The 20948-nt window shown below is 39.8% G+C and overlaps 1 protein-coding gene across 4 annotated transcripts in view; it reads left to right on the top strand.

The window, feature by feature from the left end:
* PRKG1 (protein kinase cGMP-dependent 1) overlaps positions 1-20948 on the top strand; it is a 1163528-nt gene that overhangs the window by 778339 nt on the left and 364241 nt on the right. The window contains exons 1-2 of one of the 4 annotated variants that reach the window (XM_040454317.1): positions 11824-11832; positions 20218-20223. The exons of the other annotated variants lie outside the window; for them this stretch is intronic. Of the exons in view, the coding sequence (XP_040310251.1) occupies positions 11824-11832; positions 20218-20223 (15 nt within the window). Of the gene's footprint in view, positions 1-11823; positions 11833-20217; positions 20224-20948 lie in introns of those variants that run through there. 4 annotated transcript variants of the gene reach the window in all.

Raw genomic sequence — 20948 nt, 5'->3', positions numbered from 1 at the left:
GAGCCATCCCCACGGCCCTCTTATTCCTATTATTTTAAAACCTGGCTAATATCTGTTCCTTCTTCTTTATCTTAGATACATCCAATTCCCATCCTGACATCTGCCCTCAACCTGAATCTGGTCGGGCACATGTTTTGCCCTTTATCCCGAAACACACGATTACTTATTTTATAAGAATCAATCATAGTTTTAATTGACTATTACTTACCCATCTCCATAGTTTCTCTAAACTGGTCTGCATAAAATGAGCCTTGTTTTTCTTCCTCTGAAGTTTCAAAACTTGGCCTAGCACCATAAAGCCTGTGTCATCACATGGATAGCTAATTGCCTGGGTAAGATTTCTTAAAATAGATTTTAGAGCCACAGCTCTTCACCAAGGAAAGAACCAAGTTTTACTCTTTGACAGTATGTTTATAAGATGGCCATTATAACCTGCAGCCTTTTTGTTGTTTCAGACTAGTGTTTTTTAATGAAGCTTTTAATTTTAATTCCAGTATGGTCAACACCCAATGTTACACTAGTTTTGGGCATACAGTATAGTGATTTAACACTTGACATCATTACTAATGATGCTCGTCACCATTGGTGTGCTCTTAAGCCCTTTTGATTATTTCACCCACCCCTGCTGCCTCCCCTTTCAGAACCATCATTTTGTTCTCTGTATTTAAGAGTCTGTTTCTTGGTTTGTCTTTCTCTCTTTTTTTTTTCCTTTGCTCCTTTGTTTTTGTTTCTTAAATCCTACATAGGAGTGAAATCGTGTGCTTTTAGTCTTTTTCTGACTGACTTATTTCTCTTAAAATATTCCTAGAGAGTACTACTAGAGAGTAGCTAGAGAGCTCCATCCATGTCATTGCAAATGGCAAGATTGCATTCTTTTTCTGGCTGAATACTACTCCGTTGTATGTATGTACGTTTGTGTGTATATACACATACACGCCCCTTTTCTATCCATGTGTCTGTTGACTAACACCTGGGCTGTTTCCATAATTTGGCTATTGTAAACAATGCTGCATTAAACATAGGGGTGCGTGTATCCCTGTGAACTAGTGTTTTTGTATTGTTTGAGTAAATACCCAGCAGTGCAATAACTAGATTGTAGGATACTTCCATTTTTAACTTTTTGAGTAACCTCCATACTGTTTTCCACCGTCACGACACCAATTTGCATTTTTACCAACAGTATGCTAGTGTTGCTTTCTGTCCACATCCTCACCAACACCTATTGTTTCTTGTGTTCTTGATTTTAGCCATTCTGACATGTGTGAGGTGATACCTCATTGTAGTTTTGATTTGACTTTTCCTGATAATGAATAACGTTGAGCATCTTTTTGTGAGCCATCTTTAGGTCTTCTTTGAAGAAATGTCTGTTCATGTCTTATGCCCATTTTTTAGTTGGATTATTTGTTTCTTTTGAGTGTTGAGTTGTGTAAGCTCTTTATATATTTTGCTTACCGATTATTGGATATATCAAATGCACATATCTTCTATTCAGTATGTTGCCTTTTTGTTTGCTTGATGGTTTCCTTCACTATGCAGAAACTTTTTATTGTGATGAATTCCCCATAGTTTATTTTTGTTTGCTTCTCTTGTCTCAGGAGACCTGTCCAAATAAATGTTGATACAGCTGATGCCAGAGAAATTACAGTCAGTGTTCTCTTCTGAGACCATAAATGGTTTCAGTTCTCACACTGTTAGGTCTTTAATCCATTTTGAGTTTATTTTTGTGTGTGGTGTAAGAAAGTGGTCCAGTTTCCTTATTTCGCATGTAGCTGACCTATTTTCCCAACACCTTTTGTTGAATAGACTTTTTCCCATTGCTATTCTTGCCAAAGATTAATTGTCAAAGATTAATTGACCATACAATTGCAGATTCATTTCTGGTGTCTCTGTTCTGTTGACCTATGCATCTATTTTTGGTCCAGTGCCATAATGTTTTGCTTACTACAGCTTTGTAACATAACTTGAAATCTGGAATTGTGATACTGTTAGCTTTGTTCTTCAAGGTTGCTTTGGCAGTTTGTGGACTTTTGTGGTGCCATGCAAATTATAGGATTGATTGTTCCAGTTCTGTGAAAAAATTCTCTTGGGGCGCCTGGGTGGCGCAGTCAGTTAAGTGTCCGACTTCAGCCAGGTCACGATCTCGCGGTCCGTGAGTTCGAGCCCCGCGTTGGGCTCTGGGCTGATGGCTCGGAGCCTGGAGCCTGTTTCTGATTCTGTGTCTCCCTCTCTCTCTGCCCCTCCCCCATTCATGCTCTGTCTCTCTCTGTCCCAAAAAAATAAATAAACGTTAAAAAAAAAATTCTCTTGATATTTTTATAGGAATTGCGTTAATGTGTAGATTTCTTTGGGTAGTATAGAGATTTTAACAATATTTGTTCTTCCAATCCATGAGCATGAGTCTTTCCATATTTTGTCTGTTTTGTCCTAAATTTCTTTCATCAGTGTTTTATGGTTTTAAGAGTACAAGTCGGGGCGCCTGGGTGGCTCAGTCGGTTAAGCGTCCGACTTCAGCTCAGGTCACGATCTCACGGACTGTGAGTTTGAGCCCCGCGTCGGGCTCTGGGCTGATGGCTCAGAGTCTGGAGCCTGCTTCCGGTTCTGTGTCTCCCTCTCTCTCTGCCCCTCCCCCGTTCATGCTCTGTCTCTCTCTGTCTCAAAAATAAACGTTAAAAAAAAATTTAAAAAAAAAGTACAAGTCTTTCACTTGCTTTGTTAAGTTCATTGCTAGGCATTTTACTGTTTTTGGTACAATTGCAAGTGGGATTGTTTTCTTGATTTCTCTTTGTGCTGTTTGATGATTAGTACACAGAAATGCAACAGATTTCTGTATAATGATTTTGTGCCCTATGACTACCAAATTCATTTGTCAGTTCTAGTAGTTTTTGGTGGAGTCTTTAGGGTTTCTATATATAGTATCATGCCATCAGCAAATAGTGAAAGTTTGACTTCTTCCTTACCAATTTGGATGCCTTTTATTTCTTCTCTGATTGCTGTGGCTGAGACTTCCAGTACCATGTTGAATAAAAGTGTTGAGGGTGGACATCCTTATATCTAATTCATGACCTTAAAGGAAATGATCTCAGTTTATTCCCCATTGAATGTGATGTTTGCTGTGGAATTTTCATAAAAGGCCTTTATTATTATTATTGAGGTATGTTCTCTCTAAACCTATTTGATAAGGGTCTTTATCAATGAATGGATGTTGTACTTTGTGATATCCTTTTGATGTATCTATTGAAATGATCATATGGTTCTTATCCTTTCTCTTATTGATGTGATGTGTCATGATGATTGATTTGCAAATATTGAACCAACCTTACATCCCAGGTATAAATCCCACTTTATCATGGTGAATGATTTTTTTTTTTTTTTTTTTTTTTTACTATATTGTTGGATCCAGTTTTTTAGAATTTCGTTGAGGATTTTTGCATCTGTGTTCATCAGAGATTTTGGCCTGTAGTTTTTTTTATTTTATTTTTTGTGGTGTCTTTCTCTGGCTTTTGTGTCAGGGTAATGCTCGCCTCATAGAATGAATCTGAAAGTTTTCCTTCCTTTGTTTTCTTTTTGTTTTTGGAGTACTTTGAGAAGAATGGGTATTAACTCTTCTTTAAATGTTTGGTAGAATTTTCCTGTGAAGCCATATGGTCCTGTATTTTTATGTGCTGGAATTTTATTTTTTATTACTGATTTAGTCTCATTGCCAGTAATTAGTCTGTTCAAATTTCTATTTTTTGCTGCTTCAGTTTTGGGAAGTTATATGTTTCTAAGGATATATCCATTTCTTCTAGGTTGTCCAATTTGTTGGAATATAGGTTTTCATAGTATTCTTTTACAATGTTTATAAGAGAATGGTGTCTGTTCATTTCTATGGTGTCTGTTATTTATCTTTCATTCGTGATTTTGTGTGTTGGGTTGTTTTTCTCTTATTTTTCTGATGAGTGTGGCTAGAGGTTTATCAATTTTGTTGATCTTTTCAAAGAACCAGGTCCTGGTTTCATTGATCTGTTCTATGGTATTTTTAGATTCTATGTCATTTATTTTTTTTTCTAATCTTAACTATTTCCTTCCTTCTGCTGGTTTTAGGTTTTTTCATTCTTTGTTTTAGCTCCTTTAGGTGTAAGGTTTAGGTTGTTTAGTTCAGATTTTTCTTGCTTCTTGAGCTAAGTCTATATTGCTATAAAATTCCCTCTTAGAACTACTTTTGCTCTGTCCCAAAAGTTTGGGACTGCTGTGTTTCCATTTTCATTTGTTTCCATGTATTTTTCAATTTATTCTTTGATATCTTGGTTGACCCATTCATTGTTTAATAGCATGTTATTTAACCTCCTCGTATTTGTGCTCTTTCCAGATTTTTTCTTGTGGCTGATTTCCAGTTTCATAGCATTGGGGTCATAAAAGATGCATGGTATGGCTTCCATCTCTGAATTTATTGAGACTTGTTCTGTGGCCTACTATTTGATATCTTCTGGAGGATGTTGCATGTGCATTTGAAAAGAATGTGTATTCTGGTGTTGTGGGGTAGAATGTTCCGAAAATGTCTGTAAAATCAATCTGGTCCAGTGAGTCATTCAAAGCCAATGTTGACTTGTTGCTTTTCTCTTTTGATCATCTGTTCATTGATGTAAGTCAGGTGTGAAGGTCCCCTACTCTTATTGCATTATTATCATTTAGTTCTTTTATTATTAATTTTTTTATGTATCTGGGTGCTATCATGTTGGGTATAAAAATATTTACAATTGTTATATCTTGGATTGTTCCCTATATTACTATATAGCGTCCCTCTTTATCTCATTATACTCTTTGTTTTAAAGTCTGTTTTGTTCAATATAAGCATTGCTAAACTGACTTCCTTTTTTTTTTTTTTTTTAATTTTTTTTTTTCAACGTTTATTTATTTTTGGGACAGAGAGAGACAGAGCATGAACGGGGGAAGGGCAGAGAGAGAGGGAGACACAGAATCAGAAACAGGCTCCAGGCTCTGAGCCATCAGCCCAGAGCCTGACGCGGGGCTCGAACTCCCGGACCGCGAGATCGTGACCTGGCTGAAGTCAGACGCTTAACCGACTGCGCCACCCAGGCGCCCCTAAACTGACTTCCTTTTGACCTCCACTTGCATGTTTGATGTTTCTCCATTCCGTCACTTTCAATCTGCAGGTGTCTTTTGGTCTGAAATGAGTGACCTGTAAGCAGCATTTAGATGGACCTTGTTCTTTTAACTACTCTTGTCACCTGTGTCTTTTGATTGGAGCACTCATTCCATTTACTTTCAAAGTAATTACTAATATATTTTTATTGCCATTTTGTTATATGGTTTGTGGTTATTTTTGTAGCTTTTTTGTGATCCTTCTCCTGGTCTCCTCCATGGTTTGTTGGCTTTCTTTAGTGATATACTTGGATTCCTTTGTCTTTATTCCTTGCATGCCTATTGCTGGGTTTTGACATGTGGTTACAATTAGGTTTGTATGTAAACATCTTCTACATGTAGCGGTGTATATTAAGTTGATGAATGCTTAAGATGGGCACCTTCTTTACTCCTCTTCACACTACATTTTAGGTATGTGTTGTCATATTTTATATCTTGTTGTTTTCTGAATTCTTCGATTTTTACATAAATACTTATTTTTACTGCTTTTGTGTTTCTCATTTTTCATGCTCTCCCTAATGTCTTTCCTTTCTGATCAAAGAATCCTCTTTAATAGTTCTTGCAGGATTGGTTAGTAGTCGTGAACTCCTTTAGTTTTTGTTTGTCTGAGAAACTCGTTATTCTTCTGTTTTGAATGATAGCCTTGCTGGATAGAGTATTCTCGGTTGCAGGGTTTTGTTTTTGTTTTTCCTTGCAGCCCTTTGTATATATCTTTCACTCCCTTCTGGCCTGCAAAGTTTCTACTGAAGAGTGCACTTATTGCCTTATGGGGTTTCTCTTATATGTAACAGTCTTCTTTTCTCTTGGTGCTTTAAATTTTTTTCTTTATCATCACTTTTTGCCATTTTAATTACCCTGTGTTCTGGTGTGGACCTCCTTGGGTTGATTTGGGGGGAATCTCTTTGCCTTCTGGACTTGGATTTCCTTTTTTCCCCCAGATTAGGGAAGTTTTCAGCTATTATTTCTTCAAATAAACATTCCATCCCCCTTTCTGTCTTCTGGGTTCCCTCTAATATGAATGTTACTATGCTTGATGGAGTCACTGACTTCCCTAAGGCTATTTTCAATTTGCATAACTTTTTTCCCCCTCCCACTTGTTCAGCTTGACTGTTTTCAATTACTCTGTCTTCCAGGTGATTAATTTATCCTCCTACTTCTTCTAGCCTATTCTATAAAGTGTGTTTTCACTCTCATTTATTGAGCTCTTCATCTATAATTGGTTCTTTTTTTAATGTTTTCTATCTCTTTGTTAATGGTCTCACTGAGATCCTCCACTCTTAAGTTTAGTGAATATCTTTATCATCATTACTTTAAATTTTTATGAGGTATATATTACTTTTATGAGTTTCACTTAGGTCTCTTGCTGTGATTTTGTCCTGTTCTTTATTTGGGACATATTCCTTTGTCCTCATTTTTCCTGACTCTCTCTGTTTGTGCTTGTTAGGAAAATCACCTATGTCTCCTGATATTGAAGGTAATGACCTTATGAAAAAGAGGTCCTATAGTGTCCTATAGTGCAGTGCCCACTGTTCGTCTGAACCTGGCACTTCAGGGAGTGTCCCCTGTCGTGCTCTAGTCACTTTTTCCTCTGGTCCAGTCATCTGCAATGGCTCTCTTTGCCTGTTGTGGGAAGTGTTTGGTCCCCAGCCAGGGTATGATGAATTTTGACAAGGTATATACAGATCTGCTTGCTAAACGAGATCTGGAGCTGCCATGGCCAGGACCAGGCTGGCCTATGGAGATCTGCTAAGTGCATATGGATGGGGCATGCACTTTAACAAGGTTCACCTCAGGCTTCTGTAGCACCTGTAGCCAGCCACAGCTGCTGGCAGGGCTAAAGCAAAACATGTGGGGTTCAGAGAGGTGGTGCTGGTGAGGTTTGCACTGGTTTTTGGATGAGGGGGAACTGCAGCTCTGGGGCTGAGGCAAGCATGACTGGTGAGGGCAGTCCACCAAAGTGCAGAGGCATCCGGTGGGGCTTGTTGGAAGCAAGTTAGATGATGGGTGGAGGCTGGGGGAGGAATGTTACCTGCCAGCTCCTTCGTTCCTGGAGGGGTCTCTCTGAGATCCCTGTCTCTTTGGGATAGGCTGTGTGATGAGTAAATCACTCTTTCTCCCATTTGTCCTCTGTGTTTTTCAAACTGCTGTGTATATGCAGTGTCTGCAGAAGCTGTTTAGTGTGCTGTCTCTTTAAGGGGTGGGGCTCAGCTCTCTAAGTCCTTCTGGTTCACCCAGAGCCCAGCCTGCTGATTTTTAGAATTCCAGACCTTAAGTCCTGCTGGTTGTAAGAAGTCATGAAATTCGGCCCCTCTCGCTTTGATAGCCAAATGTTCTGGGGATTCATCTTCTCCATGCAGGCTCCCTGGTGTGATAGTCTGTTTTCCACCCTCCACTGCACTCCAGGCTCCCTCCTGTCTGCAGTTGGCCATGGTCTATTTAGGTCTCAAATAGCATTTCCACCCACTTTCTTCCATGTGGTCTCTTCTCTTCTTTGGTTGTGGAGTTCATTCTGACAGTCTCCAGGTCGTTTTCTGGGTTATTCAGACTATTGAAAGTGCTATCTAATTGTATCCATGGGACAGAGTGAACTTAGGATCCTCTTGCCCCACCACCATCCGAGCCTCCACTGCAGCCTTTTTAAATATTAAGTTTTGTCACTTAATCTAGACCATGAAAGAATCCAGAAGTTGGATTATAAGAATTTATACTTATACATTTTATTGAATTTTTTAAAGAGATCTTTAGGGCGCATGAATTTCCAGTATTTTTTATGTGACACAGTTTGGTTTCTTATGTCGGTTTGCTAATGTCAATTACACTTCAGTTACTGGAGATACAAGTTAAGGTTCAACTGAGTCTGAAGTCAGGGGACGGTTGGCGCTAATGGAGTGCCTTTTGCTAAAACACTGCTTAGTTGGGTCATAAAAAAAAAAAAAAAATCAAAGTTAGATTAGTCCAACTAAAAGTATTGGCAAGAAAATATTCCAGTTAAGAAAAAGGACTACATCTTGTCTTCCAGCAGTCTGTATTCTGACATGGCAGCCAAAAGTGTTATTTCTGTCGATCTTTCCCGACTTGTGCCATCTTACACCCTGCATCTCAACCCATGGGACTTTTGTAGGCTGATTATAGAAGCAGCTTTTCTGTTTGAAAAGGCCAGTGTCTTTCCCCATGGTGGCCGCACCCTCGATAGAGCAGGGAAACTTATAATACAGTAGGTGATATTGTCAAACGTTTATTTAACTTCCTATGGTGTGTTAACTACGTAATCTGACATTTTGGCAAATGAACCCCAGGCACTGGTTGGTTGAGTTTCCCCTGAAGCACCAGCTCTGAGTTTGAGTCCAGGTTCTGCCACTTAGACCCAGGGAGGGCAAGTTTTTTGTGAAGAGGTCTTAGGTCCCATCTTGTTGTGCACATAATGTGGACAATGAGAGAACCTAAAGAACGACTGAAGGATAAAGTACGTTAGTGCATACAGAATTCTATTATCTCCATTGCACTGATGAGAAGATAGACTCAGAGAGGTTAATTAGGTTGCTCAGAGTTGCATGGTTACTAAGCAGCATGGTTGGGACTTAATATTATAATGTGTTTAGCACACAGTAAGCACTGACTTACGAAGTGTTGGATGGAGATACATGGTCATAACCATGTATATATATATAAACCATAAGTTTGATTTGACATTTAATACCATCTTATATGCCTCTCACATTTATGACTGTAGTTAAAATAACAAACTTAAACTTTAATGATTGCAAAAAATATGTGAAAGCTGAGCTTAAATTATTAAATGCTTAAAGATAATAAAATATAATGATACTTTAATTGCCATTGTAAAGTGAGATTGACCTAATTTCCCCCCCCAAATAATTGAGTCTCTTTCTATGCTTACTGCTCTGTTGGTGTATTACTCCCTGCCCTGACAGATACATAGGGCCCTCCACTCAGCACCCATTCTCACCTTTCCTGTTAATCGGCCCTAATTCCTATATTTCATATCCAAGTCACTGCTTTGGATTATGACATTTTTGCTCAGAAATCGAAATAACCTGAAAAGATAGCATACCTACTCATCATCACTTGTAGATCATAGCATGAATTAATTTGTCAGACTATTTAGTTCATTTCCTGACTGCAAAAATCTCCTACATGGCATTTATTCAATTAGTCATGTAAATTGAGGAAGTATGCATCAATTTAAGACTAAGCTGTTATTAAGCTTGCCTGAATATTAATATGTATGATAATCGAAGGACCATACATCATTGTATAGATGGTTTTAAATCTTTTTTTTGGTAAAAGGTGGGTCGTTCGTGGATTAAGTGAAATAAAGGTTGTAAAGCTGTTAGCAAGATGCCTGGATCACAGTATATGATGAATAGATGTTAGTGATGGTTATTATTATTGATTAAGTAAGAAAAGCACTTGACATACAAGTGCCTGATAATCAGTCTTAACCATAATCTGTATGAAGCCACTTAAAATGCGAGTGTTGATATTTACTAATAATACTATGTGCATTCTTTGTGCTAAATTTTATGCTAAAAGGGATTGAACATATGGGTCATATAATTTAATCCCAGTGCTACATCTAATTCAGGGTTAGCTTTATTATTAAGACAAATCTCTTAAAAGTTAGGAATTTTATTCTTTGATGGACTTTTGAGCCTTAACAGCAAAACTCCTTTGTCAGATATTCCAATAAATTGCTGTAGTATTTTGAGGAGATAAATTTATTTCTCTGTGTTCTTATACTTTCTAAAATTTTACTGTAAAATTAAAGTCTCTTGGTAAAGAATAGATTTAGGAGTGATATGGAATAAACCAAAAGACAATTTTGTTTGCATTCCAGAAAGAGGCACTTATTAAACAATTGTATTCAGAAATGATTTCCCAAGGGCAAAAGTAGAGGCTTTCTTTAAAAAATTCAAAATGATACGGCAGAGAACTCATATCAAGATTTTATACGTAAAATAGGCTCTACAGAGTGACCTTTGAATCCTTTTCTTAGGTTATATACTTGTACATGAGGGTTTTTATTGATGAAGAGGTAAGTTTCTTTTAGTCTATATTTCCAAGTCAACTTAAAAAAATTTCTTTGGACATAGAATAAGATCTTTGACTAGTTGACCTGGGTTGAGTATTCCATCTCCCCACAATCTTATTAAAACAGTTACTTCAAGGTCAGATATTCTTGGATTGATTTTGAAAGGTAAAACATTTGTTCATTTATCAAACTTGGAGCATCTGCCATTTGCCAGGCGTTAAGCTGAAGGAGTTGGACACTGTCCTTGACCTCAAGATGGTAATAGACTAGGGTAGGAGTTGGCAAGCTTTCCCTTAAAGGGTGGTGCAGTAAATATTCTAGGCTTGCAGGGCATACGGACTCTGTTGCAACTACTCTGCCACCGTATCTTGAAAGCAGCCAGAGACAGTCCTCAAGCCAGTGAGCATGATTGTCTTCCATTTAAATTTGATCTACAACACTGGGTGGTGAGCCAGTGGGCTGTGGTTTGCTGTTTCTAGAGCGGGGCAGATAAATAAACTGACAGGTACAACACAAGATCACTGTGACAGAGGTTGACACAGAGTATGTCAGGTGCACAGATGAGATGCATCTAGACCCTCTGCCTTTCTGGGTGTGTCTATGCAGAGTCTACAGTGTGTGTGGGAAAAGAACGAAGGGGAAATTAGGGAGATTATCAGTCTAGGGTTTTCAGAGAAACTGATGGCTGAATTTCATCGTGAAAATCAGGATCAACTCACTAAGGGACCAGGCTCGAGTCTATTGTATGTAAAGCATAGGGACTTGTGAATTCCATCACCTTAATATAAGCCAATGATTCTAAACTATGTAGCATGGAATCCAATTGCTCAATAAATTAATAATCTCAAATTAAGAGGTTACCTTGTTGAATAAGTTTGGGAGATACTATCTCTTTTCCCTCCCCAGGTAGCTTTCTAATTTTTTTTTTAAACAAAGACTCTGATAAGTAAAGATGATTTTTAAATTTCTATAGTTCAGAATTTCCTTATTTGCCATAGGATCCTTCTTGTGTGTGCAATGTCTACTCATGTAGTGTTTTAGAAGTAATGTTTTGAATGGTGTGACTTTGGAAACAGGCATAAACCAAAGGTGAAGAGTCCTACGTTCCATTTGTCTGTCCTGTGCAAGCAGCTGGGTTCCAGAAGCACTTCGAACAGATGGCAGCTGAGTGTTGGGAGTTATCGGGTCATAGGTGTCCAGCCCCTGGGAGATGGAAATTGAAGCAAGGTACTAGGATGTTAAGGTTAGGCAGAACAACTTGCAAACTCACTTGGTGAACTGGGAAGATGATGAAATTATGGAGTGATGATTCCAAATCTTGGGCAGTATCATTCCTAGGGGGGCTTTGCTTGTCACATGCCCCGGAACACTACTAGCTTTTCACAGGTAAGAACCAGAGATGCCAAATGCTCTGCACACCGTTGCACAATGCAGATGCGTCCTGCCCAGATGCCAGTGGCGCCTTGTGGACAGACACTGCTAGGGGGAAGGCATAGTCGATGAGGGGCAAGAGATCACACCTCCCAAGATTCAAAAGATTGAGACTGGGCAGAACCTTTTAGGCTGATTATCATCAGTACAACAGGAAATGTTGAAAATGCTATATGCTTTTTAGTTTTAACAATCAGATGCAATTTGTTCAATTCTATAAATTGCCATCGGGTTATATTTTTGCTTACGCATAGGCCATTGTGAGATTTATGGAGCAAAGATGAGGTACCATGTGATCTTCCAAATAAGCCACAGGGTTAGATGCTGTTACACATTGGAGATGTAATTTAATCAAGTAGATCATTAGTGCCCCTCCCTTCCTCATGATCACTGTGACGGCAGCACCAGAGTAGACTCAGTTCTTATTTTGAAAGTAGCCCTTTGGTGGATTTTTTTAAAAGTCTCCTCTGAAAGTTTTTAAGGAAGATTCTGTATGTCAATAAATAATTTCCTTGGCTCATTTTTTTTTTTTCTTGAGTAAATCGCCTCAGGGAAGTATTCCCATGGTTCCTGGAAAATAACCGAGTAGAAGAGCTTTTGCACAGACCAGGGTTGCTATAAAATAAGGCACCCGTTGGTGATGTAAGAAGTACCCCATCCCCTGGGCTGATGCACCCCTACCAGGGGTGAAATGGGTGACGTGCAGCGACAGGGTGAGCTGAGCTGCTTCCACTTATCCCCACGCAGGTGCCTTTGGACAGTGTGCAGACTGCACACCCCGGGCTCAGCACCACTACCGTTTCATTGCCTTTGGCTTCATTGGATAGACTCCTTCAACTTGCATGCATGTCAGCACATACCCCATGATGCCCTCTGTGAAGACAAATGTCACACCAGCTAAATGATGCGTCCCTTTTCCTGAGTGCTTACCCCGTGTCAGCCTCTTAGCTGAGTGTCTCATACGTACTAATACTCATAACTGCTGTGTGAGCTGGGTGTTTTTGTTTGCATTTTCTGATTAAGGAAGCTAAAGCTTACTGATTGTCTTTAAACATTTTATTTTTAAGTCATCTGTATGCCCGGTGTGGGGCTTGACCTTACAGTCACAAGATCGGGAGTGGCAGGCTGTACCAACTGAGCCAGCCGGGTGCCCCTAAGGCTTATGGGCTTTGAAGAACTCTCCATAGTCGCATAGCTCGGAAATGGAGGTACCGGGATTCAAAACCATCTTTTATCCCTCATTCTCAATTCCCTGCTATTAGTTACTACACAGTAGGGGTTTCAGTGCATTTCTATGTTAGTGGGAGGGCACACGTATTTCAAGGTTTAGTTATAACACGAGTGCAGATGTTGTTCAGGAAGGACCTGTACTGAGATGCAGGAAGCTGTCAGGGACCATTTCCCAGGACAGGCAGTGTCTGAGCTGTCTCAAAGAAGTTGACACAAGCATGGAGGAACTCAAAGACTGATAAACCCAAACCACCGTGAAGTGTCCGCTCACATCTGTCAGGATGGCTATTATCAGAAATGAAGATAAGTATTGGTGAGTGTGTGGAGAAATTGGAACCCTTGCCCTCTGTTGGAGGGAATACAAAAGGGTGCGGCTGCTATTGGAAAACAGTATGCAGGTTCCGCAAAAAGGTAAATAATAATAATAATAATAATAATAATAATAATAATAATAATAATAAAATAAAATAAAACTACCCTACAATCCAGCAATCTGGGGTCTTGATTCAAGAGAATCAGGATCTCGGAGAGATAATAGCACTCCCTTGTGGCAGCACTGTTTGCAACAGCCTCAATCTACAGTGGGATACCATTCAGCCTTAAAGAAAGGAAGTCCATCCATATGCCGCAACACAGATCAACCTTGATGGTATTACGCTACGTGAAATAAGCCCGTCATGGGGAGAAGACCGCTGCATGATTGCACTTGTATCAGGTCAAATACATGCAACCATAGAGTGGAGTGGTGGTTGCCAAGGAATGGGGAAAGGGAAAAATGGAGAATTCTCATCAACAGCATAACATTTCAGTAAGGTGAAAACACTATGCTCACTCTCCAGCTTGGCTGTGCAATGTTTTTTAAAGTTTATTTTTAAGAGAGAGCTAGACAGAGAGAGAGAGAGAATAAGTGGGGGAGGGGCAGAGAGAAAGGGGGGGGCAGAGTATCCCAAGCAGGCTCCGTGCAGACCGCACAGAGCCTGACATGGGGCTCGAACCCACGAACCATGAGATCATGACTTGAGCCAAAGGCAGCCACTCAACTGACGGAGCCACCCAGGCGCCCTGGCCGTGAAATATTTCTACAGCCAACAACAAGGTATCCTACACTAAAATTTGTTGAGGGCAAGTTTCATGTTAAGTGTTCTTAACACAATAAAATGAAAATAAAATACAAAATAACCTAGCCTAACAAAATAACCTAGCCTAACAAAATGGCATAACACAATAACCTGAAATAAAATAAGATAACATACATAGGTTGAGAAGACTGGCTGCACTTCGGAGAACAAGCTGGACTAGGTTTGTGATTCTTAGTGATATTTTATTATTTTTTTCCTTAGTGATTTTTTTTTTTTTTACATTATCACATACCAAATGAAAATAATTGGTAAAGCTGTAAACCCTGCTGTACAATTAAATCATCTGGGGAGGTGTTAAAACTTAGATTGAATGGGGCGCCTGGGTGGCGCAGTGGGTTAAGCGTCCGACTTCAGCCAGGTCACCATCTCGTGGTCCGTGACTTCGAGCCCCACGTCGGGCTCTGGGCTGATGGCTCGGAGCCTGGAGCCTGTTTCCGATTCTGTGTCTCCCTCTCTCTCTGCCCCTCCCCCGTTCATGCTCTGTCTCTCTCTGTCCCAAAAATAAATAAAAAACGTTGAAAAAAAAATTAAAAAAAAAAAAAACTTACATTGAATAACACGGATGAATGTTGAGGACATTATGTTAAGCGAATTAAGCCTGTCACAAAAAGACAAATACTGTATGATTGCATTTATAGGAGGCCCCCAAGTAGCCAAATTCAGAGAGACAGAAAGTGGAAGGTTGGCTTCCAGGGTGAGACAGGAGAATGGGGAGTTAGTGTTCAATTGGTGTATTTTCAGTTTGGGAAGATGAAAAATGTCTAGACATGGATAGTGGTGATGGTTGTACTACAGTGTGAATGTATTTAATGCCATTGAACTATATACCTAAAAACGATTAAGAGGATAAAATTATGTGATGTATATTTTTATGACAGTTTTGAAATTACATTGCTTTCTTGGAACTCGCTCTATGACTTCCTAAATCTGACTTTCTAATGACCGTCAGGTTTGGAAACCATTGTCATAGGGCATGTTGACCAGGGATTTGGTCTAAGAGATTGGTAGTGGCTTTGAAAAAGGCGGTGAATCTGCATAACTCCAAAATATTAAAATAAAATTTGGAAGTTTGTACTTGGGTATATTATAGTCTTAGAAGATGCTTTTTTAAGACAGTATTTGTAGTATTTTTGTTGTGTCCATAAATAACTTGATCACTCATATTTGTCTAGTGCTTTAACTTGAAATTAAAGCACTTTTAAATGCATTCTCTTACAGTATTTCATGGCCTTGGTTTGAGATCCCTCAGGCCAGAATTATCATTTCTACATTAGAGGTGAAAACGGTGAGACTCACTGAGCTCAGATGAATTACCTATTACCCATGGTACCTAGTGTGGGGGTGATAGGAAAGATAGCTAACTGATGGGAACGTAACTCTTGTCTAAATGAAAATTGCAGGAGTAACGGTTTTATGGATTTTCTTCTTGGAATGGTTGAAAAACATCGTTGTCGTTTCTGCCATCAATTCCACTAACCATTTCGACGGAAATAGGTTAAATGAGTAAAGCGATGTGGCAGAATGTACCAGAAGAGTCCTGGCAGAAGGCACACAGCTTGAGGCTTCCGCTGGGCAAGGTGGTGTGGGCTGTAGCTTCCCTGAGGGCGAATGAGTGGGTGACAAGGGAGGAGGACTATGCTTAGAGGAGCTCTATTCTTAGAGCTGCCCGTCTCTGAGCCCTTTACTTTAAAAAAAAAAAATTTAACTTTGTTCATTTTTTGAGAGAGAGGGACAGAGAGAACAAGCGGGATAGGAGCAGAGAGAGAGAGGGAGAAAGAGAATCCCAAGCAGCCTCCACAGTGTCGGCAAGAAGCCTGAGGTGGGGCTCCAGCTCCTGAACCGTGAGATCATGACCAAGAGTTGGAAGCTTAACCTACTGAGCTACCCAAGAGCCCTTTACGTTAGAAGGGCTCCCCTCTAGATTCTCGCGGGTGTGGTCCCCTCTAGACCACATGCCACGATCAGGATCCTGGAATGCTATTGCCCAGATAGCCCTGAGCTCATGTCCAAGCTCAGCACTGGCCTCTCCTCAGGTCCTTTCTTCCCACCCTGCCATTTGCTGCCTCCTGTGTCTGAGCGTTGACCAAGAGGCAGCCGTGTCCGTGAGTGAGTGGTGGGGGTGATGGGGGGATGGCTGTGATGCACGGTGCTTGGTTGCACAGGGAATCAGTGCCCTGCAAATATTAGTGATGGATCTGGAGGACACTTTGTTAAAATACAAATTATTGAAATACTTTTCTCTGTTCTTCCCTTTCCTCTTTTCCAAACATATCGGCACGCTCTTTTTTTCCTTCTAAATTGACTATATTTGGCATATAACATTGTAAATGTAAGGTGTGCAACATGGTAATTGGATACATTTATATACTGTAATTCGATTGCCATTGTGATGATAATTACCACCTCCATCATATTATTCTTTGAGTGGTTGGAATAATTAAGTTCTAGATTCTCCGCAAAGTTGATTATCATATGGTATCCTTGCCAGAATTTACTACACAGTGCATTATATCTTTATGACTTGCTTACTATTACTATTTTTATTTACCATTGTCACTTTGTATCCTTAACATCTGCCTTATCCCCCCACACCCATCCCCCGGTAACCACCATTTTACTCTGTTTTTATGAGTTTGGCATTTTCGATTTCACAAGCAGGTGTATCCTCCAGTACTTGTCACTCTCTGATTTAGGTCACTTGCGTAATGTCCTCAGGGTCCATCCGTGGTGTTGCAAGAGGCAGGATGTCCTCCCTTCTCATGGCTGAATAATATTCGATGTATATAACATATAGGTGTGTGATTATATAATCCATTCCATATAGACACATATGTCTATGTAGTTGATTCTCACATCTTCTTTACCCATTCCTCCCTTGGTGGGCACCTTGGGTTGTTTCCATATCTTGGCTTTTGTAAATTAATGCTGCAATGAACACGTGAATTTCTTGATCTCAGAATATGTGGTCAATACTAAAAGCTTCCAGAAGATACGGTCCTATCTATTTTCAAAACCTAAATTCATTTAATGAGTTTAAAAAGAGTAGAGTCAAGTGGGGAAAGAAGGACCTTTGGAAATGTTTCCTCAAGAATGAGTTTCTCTGCATGGACTCACCCGGGAGGGATGGCCAGAAGCATTGGGTCCCCAGCTTGACCAAAGGTCCCCTCTCTTATCTCTGGGCACAAAAGCAGAGAGCCATTGGACAGCATGGGTTCTTCGTGACGTTGATAGGAGAGAGATGAGAGAGTTTACATTCCAGCCTCTGGCCATGACATGTCTCCTGGATTTGGTGTGACCTTGAGGAAGAGCTAAACAATGAACATTATCAGAGAGCCAACTGAAAAATTGTTCCTACTCCATAATAATTTGATTGAAGAGAGTGAACAAATGAAAATTTCCAGCACTCCTGAGTCTATATTGAGACTTACATCTGACATATTAGAACATTTATTTTGATTATTGAAGGTCGTAAACAATGATAACACTTAGAACATAAAACTTTTATTTAATTATGGCAGCTGCTTATGTTTATTGAATATTCACTATATGCCAGTCACCTTCTCAATGCTTTGTATCTGTTCTTTTGCTTATTTTCACCACAACCCTATGCAGTGGGTGGTTACATCCACCCCTCCAATTTTTTAAGGGAAGGAAACTGAGGTCTAGAGAGTTTATATTGCTTGCCAAAGGCATAGCTAGTAATTAGTAGCAGAGCCTAATTCAACTTGATTCTCTTTCATTCAGAAGTCCATACATTTAATCCCTATATGGTGGCTCAGGATAAGGAGTTTATATTGTCTCACACAACTGATAAAATTATACCTCATGTCTCCATAATGGTTTGCTTTATCTAAAGTATTTTTACACACAGGAAAGAAATTCTAATTCTTAGAATCTGTACAATAACAGGTAGCCTGTGAAGGTTGGGGTCACTGTGTGATAAGAGCTAAATGTTGCTGATAGACGATGAATCTAGCAGTGATGTATGTAGTATATACTGAGGTGGGGGCAAGAGACCCCCCAGGAGGGGGGGGTTATAAGTTATATGACTATTTATAAGTTATAAGACTATTGCATAGCTGACTGAGTCAGGTCAGTGACAAATGATCTAATTATGGGAAAAAAGTATGTTGAGAGCCAAAAACATACTTTTGTTGATGAGCCCCCTAAGGGGAAAGTTCACGTATCTATGAGGTTAAGAAGGACCCTTACTTAATCCTTTATCAGTAGAAATTGGTTTCTTTGGTAGGTCAGATTTCTGCTTTTATTCACTTGGTATGAGCTGCAGGAAGCCACTGGCACCGAAATAAACAATACCTGTCAATATTCTTATTTTTATTTATTTTATTCATTTTGAGAAAGAGATGGGGGAGGGGCAGAGAGAGAGGGAAAGAGATAGAATCCTAAGCAGGCTTTCCACTGTTATCTCGGCTCCTGATCCAGGGCTCGGACTCCTGAACCATGAGATCATAACCTGAGCCGAAATCAAGAGTTGGACACCCAACTGACTGAGCCACCCAGGCAAACCCCCAGTCAGTATTGTTGGCATTAATCTTGATACAGAGCTGATTTCTAGTGACAGAATAAAAAAGCTTCTGTGCTCCAAATGCTACCCAAAAATAAGTAATGGAACAGGATGCTCTGCTCTAGGTAGAGGACATTGTCCAACTATTTCCAGACTTGCGTTTGTTGGAGATACCTTGCCTTAAAAATAGGGGGCTACATCTAATACCCTGGTTATATTTAAAAATGAATACCAGTGCTATCAACAATAGCCCAATTATGGAAGGAGCCCAAATGTCCATTGACTGATGAATAGATAAAAGTAGATGTGTGATATAGATACAATGGAATATTACACGTGATCTAAAAGAATGAAATCTTGCCATTTGAAACAACATGGATGGAAGTGGAATGTAGCATGCTAAGCGAATTAAGTCACAGAAAGATAAATATCCGATGATCTCACTCGTGTGGAACTGGAGAAACACAACAGATGAACATAGGGGAAGGAAAGGAAAAATAAGATAAAAACAGAGGGAGGGAGACAAAACATGAGACTCTTAAATACAGAGAACCAACTGAGGGTTGCTGGCGGGGGGGTGTTGGGTGTGGGGATGGGCCTTAAGGAGGGCACTTCTTGGGATGAGCACTGGGTGTTACATGTGACAGATCTGTCACTGGCTCCTACTCCGAAACCGATACTACACTGTATGTGAACTAACTTGAATTTAAAGAAATAATTTTACAAGAAAAAAAGAAAATATGTACACAAATAAAAACAAAGGCTGATAAAATCAAACCTTCCATTACTAAGTAGTTTAAAAACATCAAAACGTGTTTGTTCACTGTGAAAAATATTCAGATAGTTTTTGTGGACTGCTTACTGCAAAGTCCCCTGCCCCCCCACCTCAATCCCTCTGATCGCACTGCAGTCTACCAGGAAATCGCACTGCCTCTACCTGCAGGATCCAGCAGAACTCAGGTGCTCTCCCAGGCCCTCCCCTGCTTCCACCCTTTCCAACCCTCGCCATCTATCAGGCAGGAGACCCCTAGCTGGCCTCCAACCTCTGCTGTCTGCCTCCCTGCCATTGACTCTTCACAGAGCTGGGACAGGGTCTCTGGAGTCCACTAAGTGCTACAGACCCCTTGCCTTCCTGGTTCTTCTACCTGGATTCTCTCTCTCAGACCCTACGGTTAACTGTCTCCCTCACCTCTCAGATTTCTGCTACCGCCTCACATTTTCAATGAGAATATCCTCATCCTGGCCAGTCTTTCACCTTAGACCCCCTCCCACTGTAATGCCTGTGGAAGTTTTCTAATGGAAATGCTATAGCCCTTACCTCATGTACTTTATCATACGTGTGTGTGCGTGCACACGTATATAATTGTATCATATGTGCTTATTATGTTTGCTCTTTATGTTCTATTGCTGATCAGTAGGCAGGAACCTTGGCGTTCATTGATGAACCCCAAACACCTACAACAATTTATGGCCCATAATAGGCACTCAATTAAGTTTTCGTGAGTAAATAAATCATGTAGTTAAACCAGTATTTTAACAACGGTAAGAATTTTTTTTCTTTGAAATGGACCCACAAAGATACATTGTATTTAGTTGTAACCATGATTGTGCCTTTTACAACTTTTGGTACAATAAAACTACAGTTATCAAACAGAACATTTTGAAAACACAAGAAAGTAGAGAAAAGGAAAAAAAAGTTAAAAGATTGTCATTCCACCTACCACAATATTTGTTAACCCTCTGCTGTTTTCCTGCAAAGATTCTCTATGTATAATTAAAGGGGGACTTAAAGGGGCGCCTGGGTGGCGCAGTCGGTTAAGCGTCCGACTTCAGCCAGGTCACGATCTCGCGGTCCGTGAGTTCGGGCCCCGCGTCAGGCTCTGGGCTGATGGCTCGGAGCCTGGAGCCTGTTTCGGATTCTGTGTCTCCCTCTCTCTCTGCCCCTACCCCGTTCATGCTCTGTCTCTCTCTGTCCCAAAAATAAATAAACGTTGAAAAAAAAAAAAAACTTTAAAGGGGGACTTAAGGAAAACATCTTACATTATGCATATTTTTTATCACCTTTTCCTTGTAATGTTGTAAGTATTCCATGTTTCCATGCTTTTCAACACTTTTAATAACTCTAAGTCAGTGCTTCTCCAGCTTAGGTGGGTTATCTCTCTCGATATTGACTGTATTAGGAGTTAAAAATGAGAATATTTAAAGATATTTACGAGTGCATTTAAAACCACCAAAAATAAACATTATATGTTAACATAAAAAGTGTATTTTTAATAAAGATGGCTGCATCTTCCAAAAACAAACAAAACTTAGTGAACATAGACGTTTGAATTTACATTTTTTGCAAATCAAGTCAGTATCTGGCTTGCTAGAAAACAAATTCTCATATTTGCCTCTGTATTCAGTCTGGTGAATCTGTTTTGTTTTG

The sequence above is a fragment of the Herpailurus yagouaroundi genome, unplaced genomic scaffold, assembly GCF_014898765.1.
Source record: "Herpailurus yagouaroundi ecotype Mexico unplaced genomic scaffold, PumYag 211, whole genome shotgun sequence".
NCBI classification, from domain to species: domain Eukaryota; kingdom Metazoa; phylum Chordata; class Mammalia; order Carnivora; family Felidae; genus Herpailurus; species Herpailurus yagouaroundi.
Note: the sequence above shows the minus strand (reverse complement) of the source record. Positions and strands in the feature narration are given on the sequence as shown.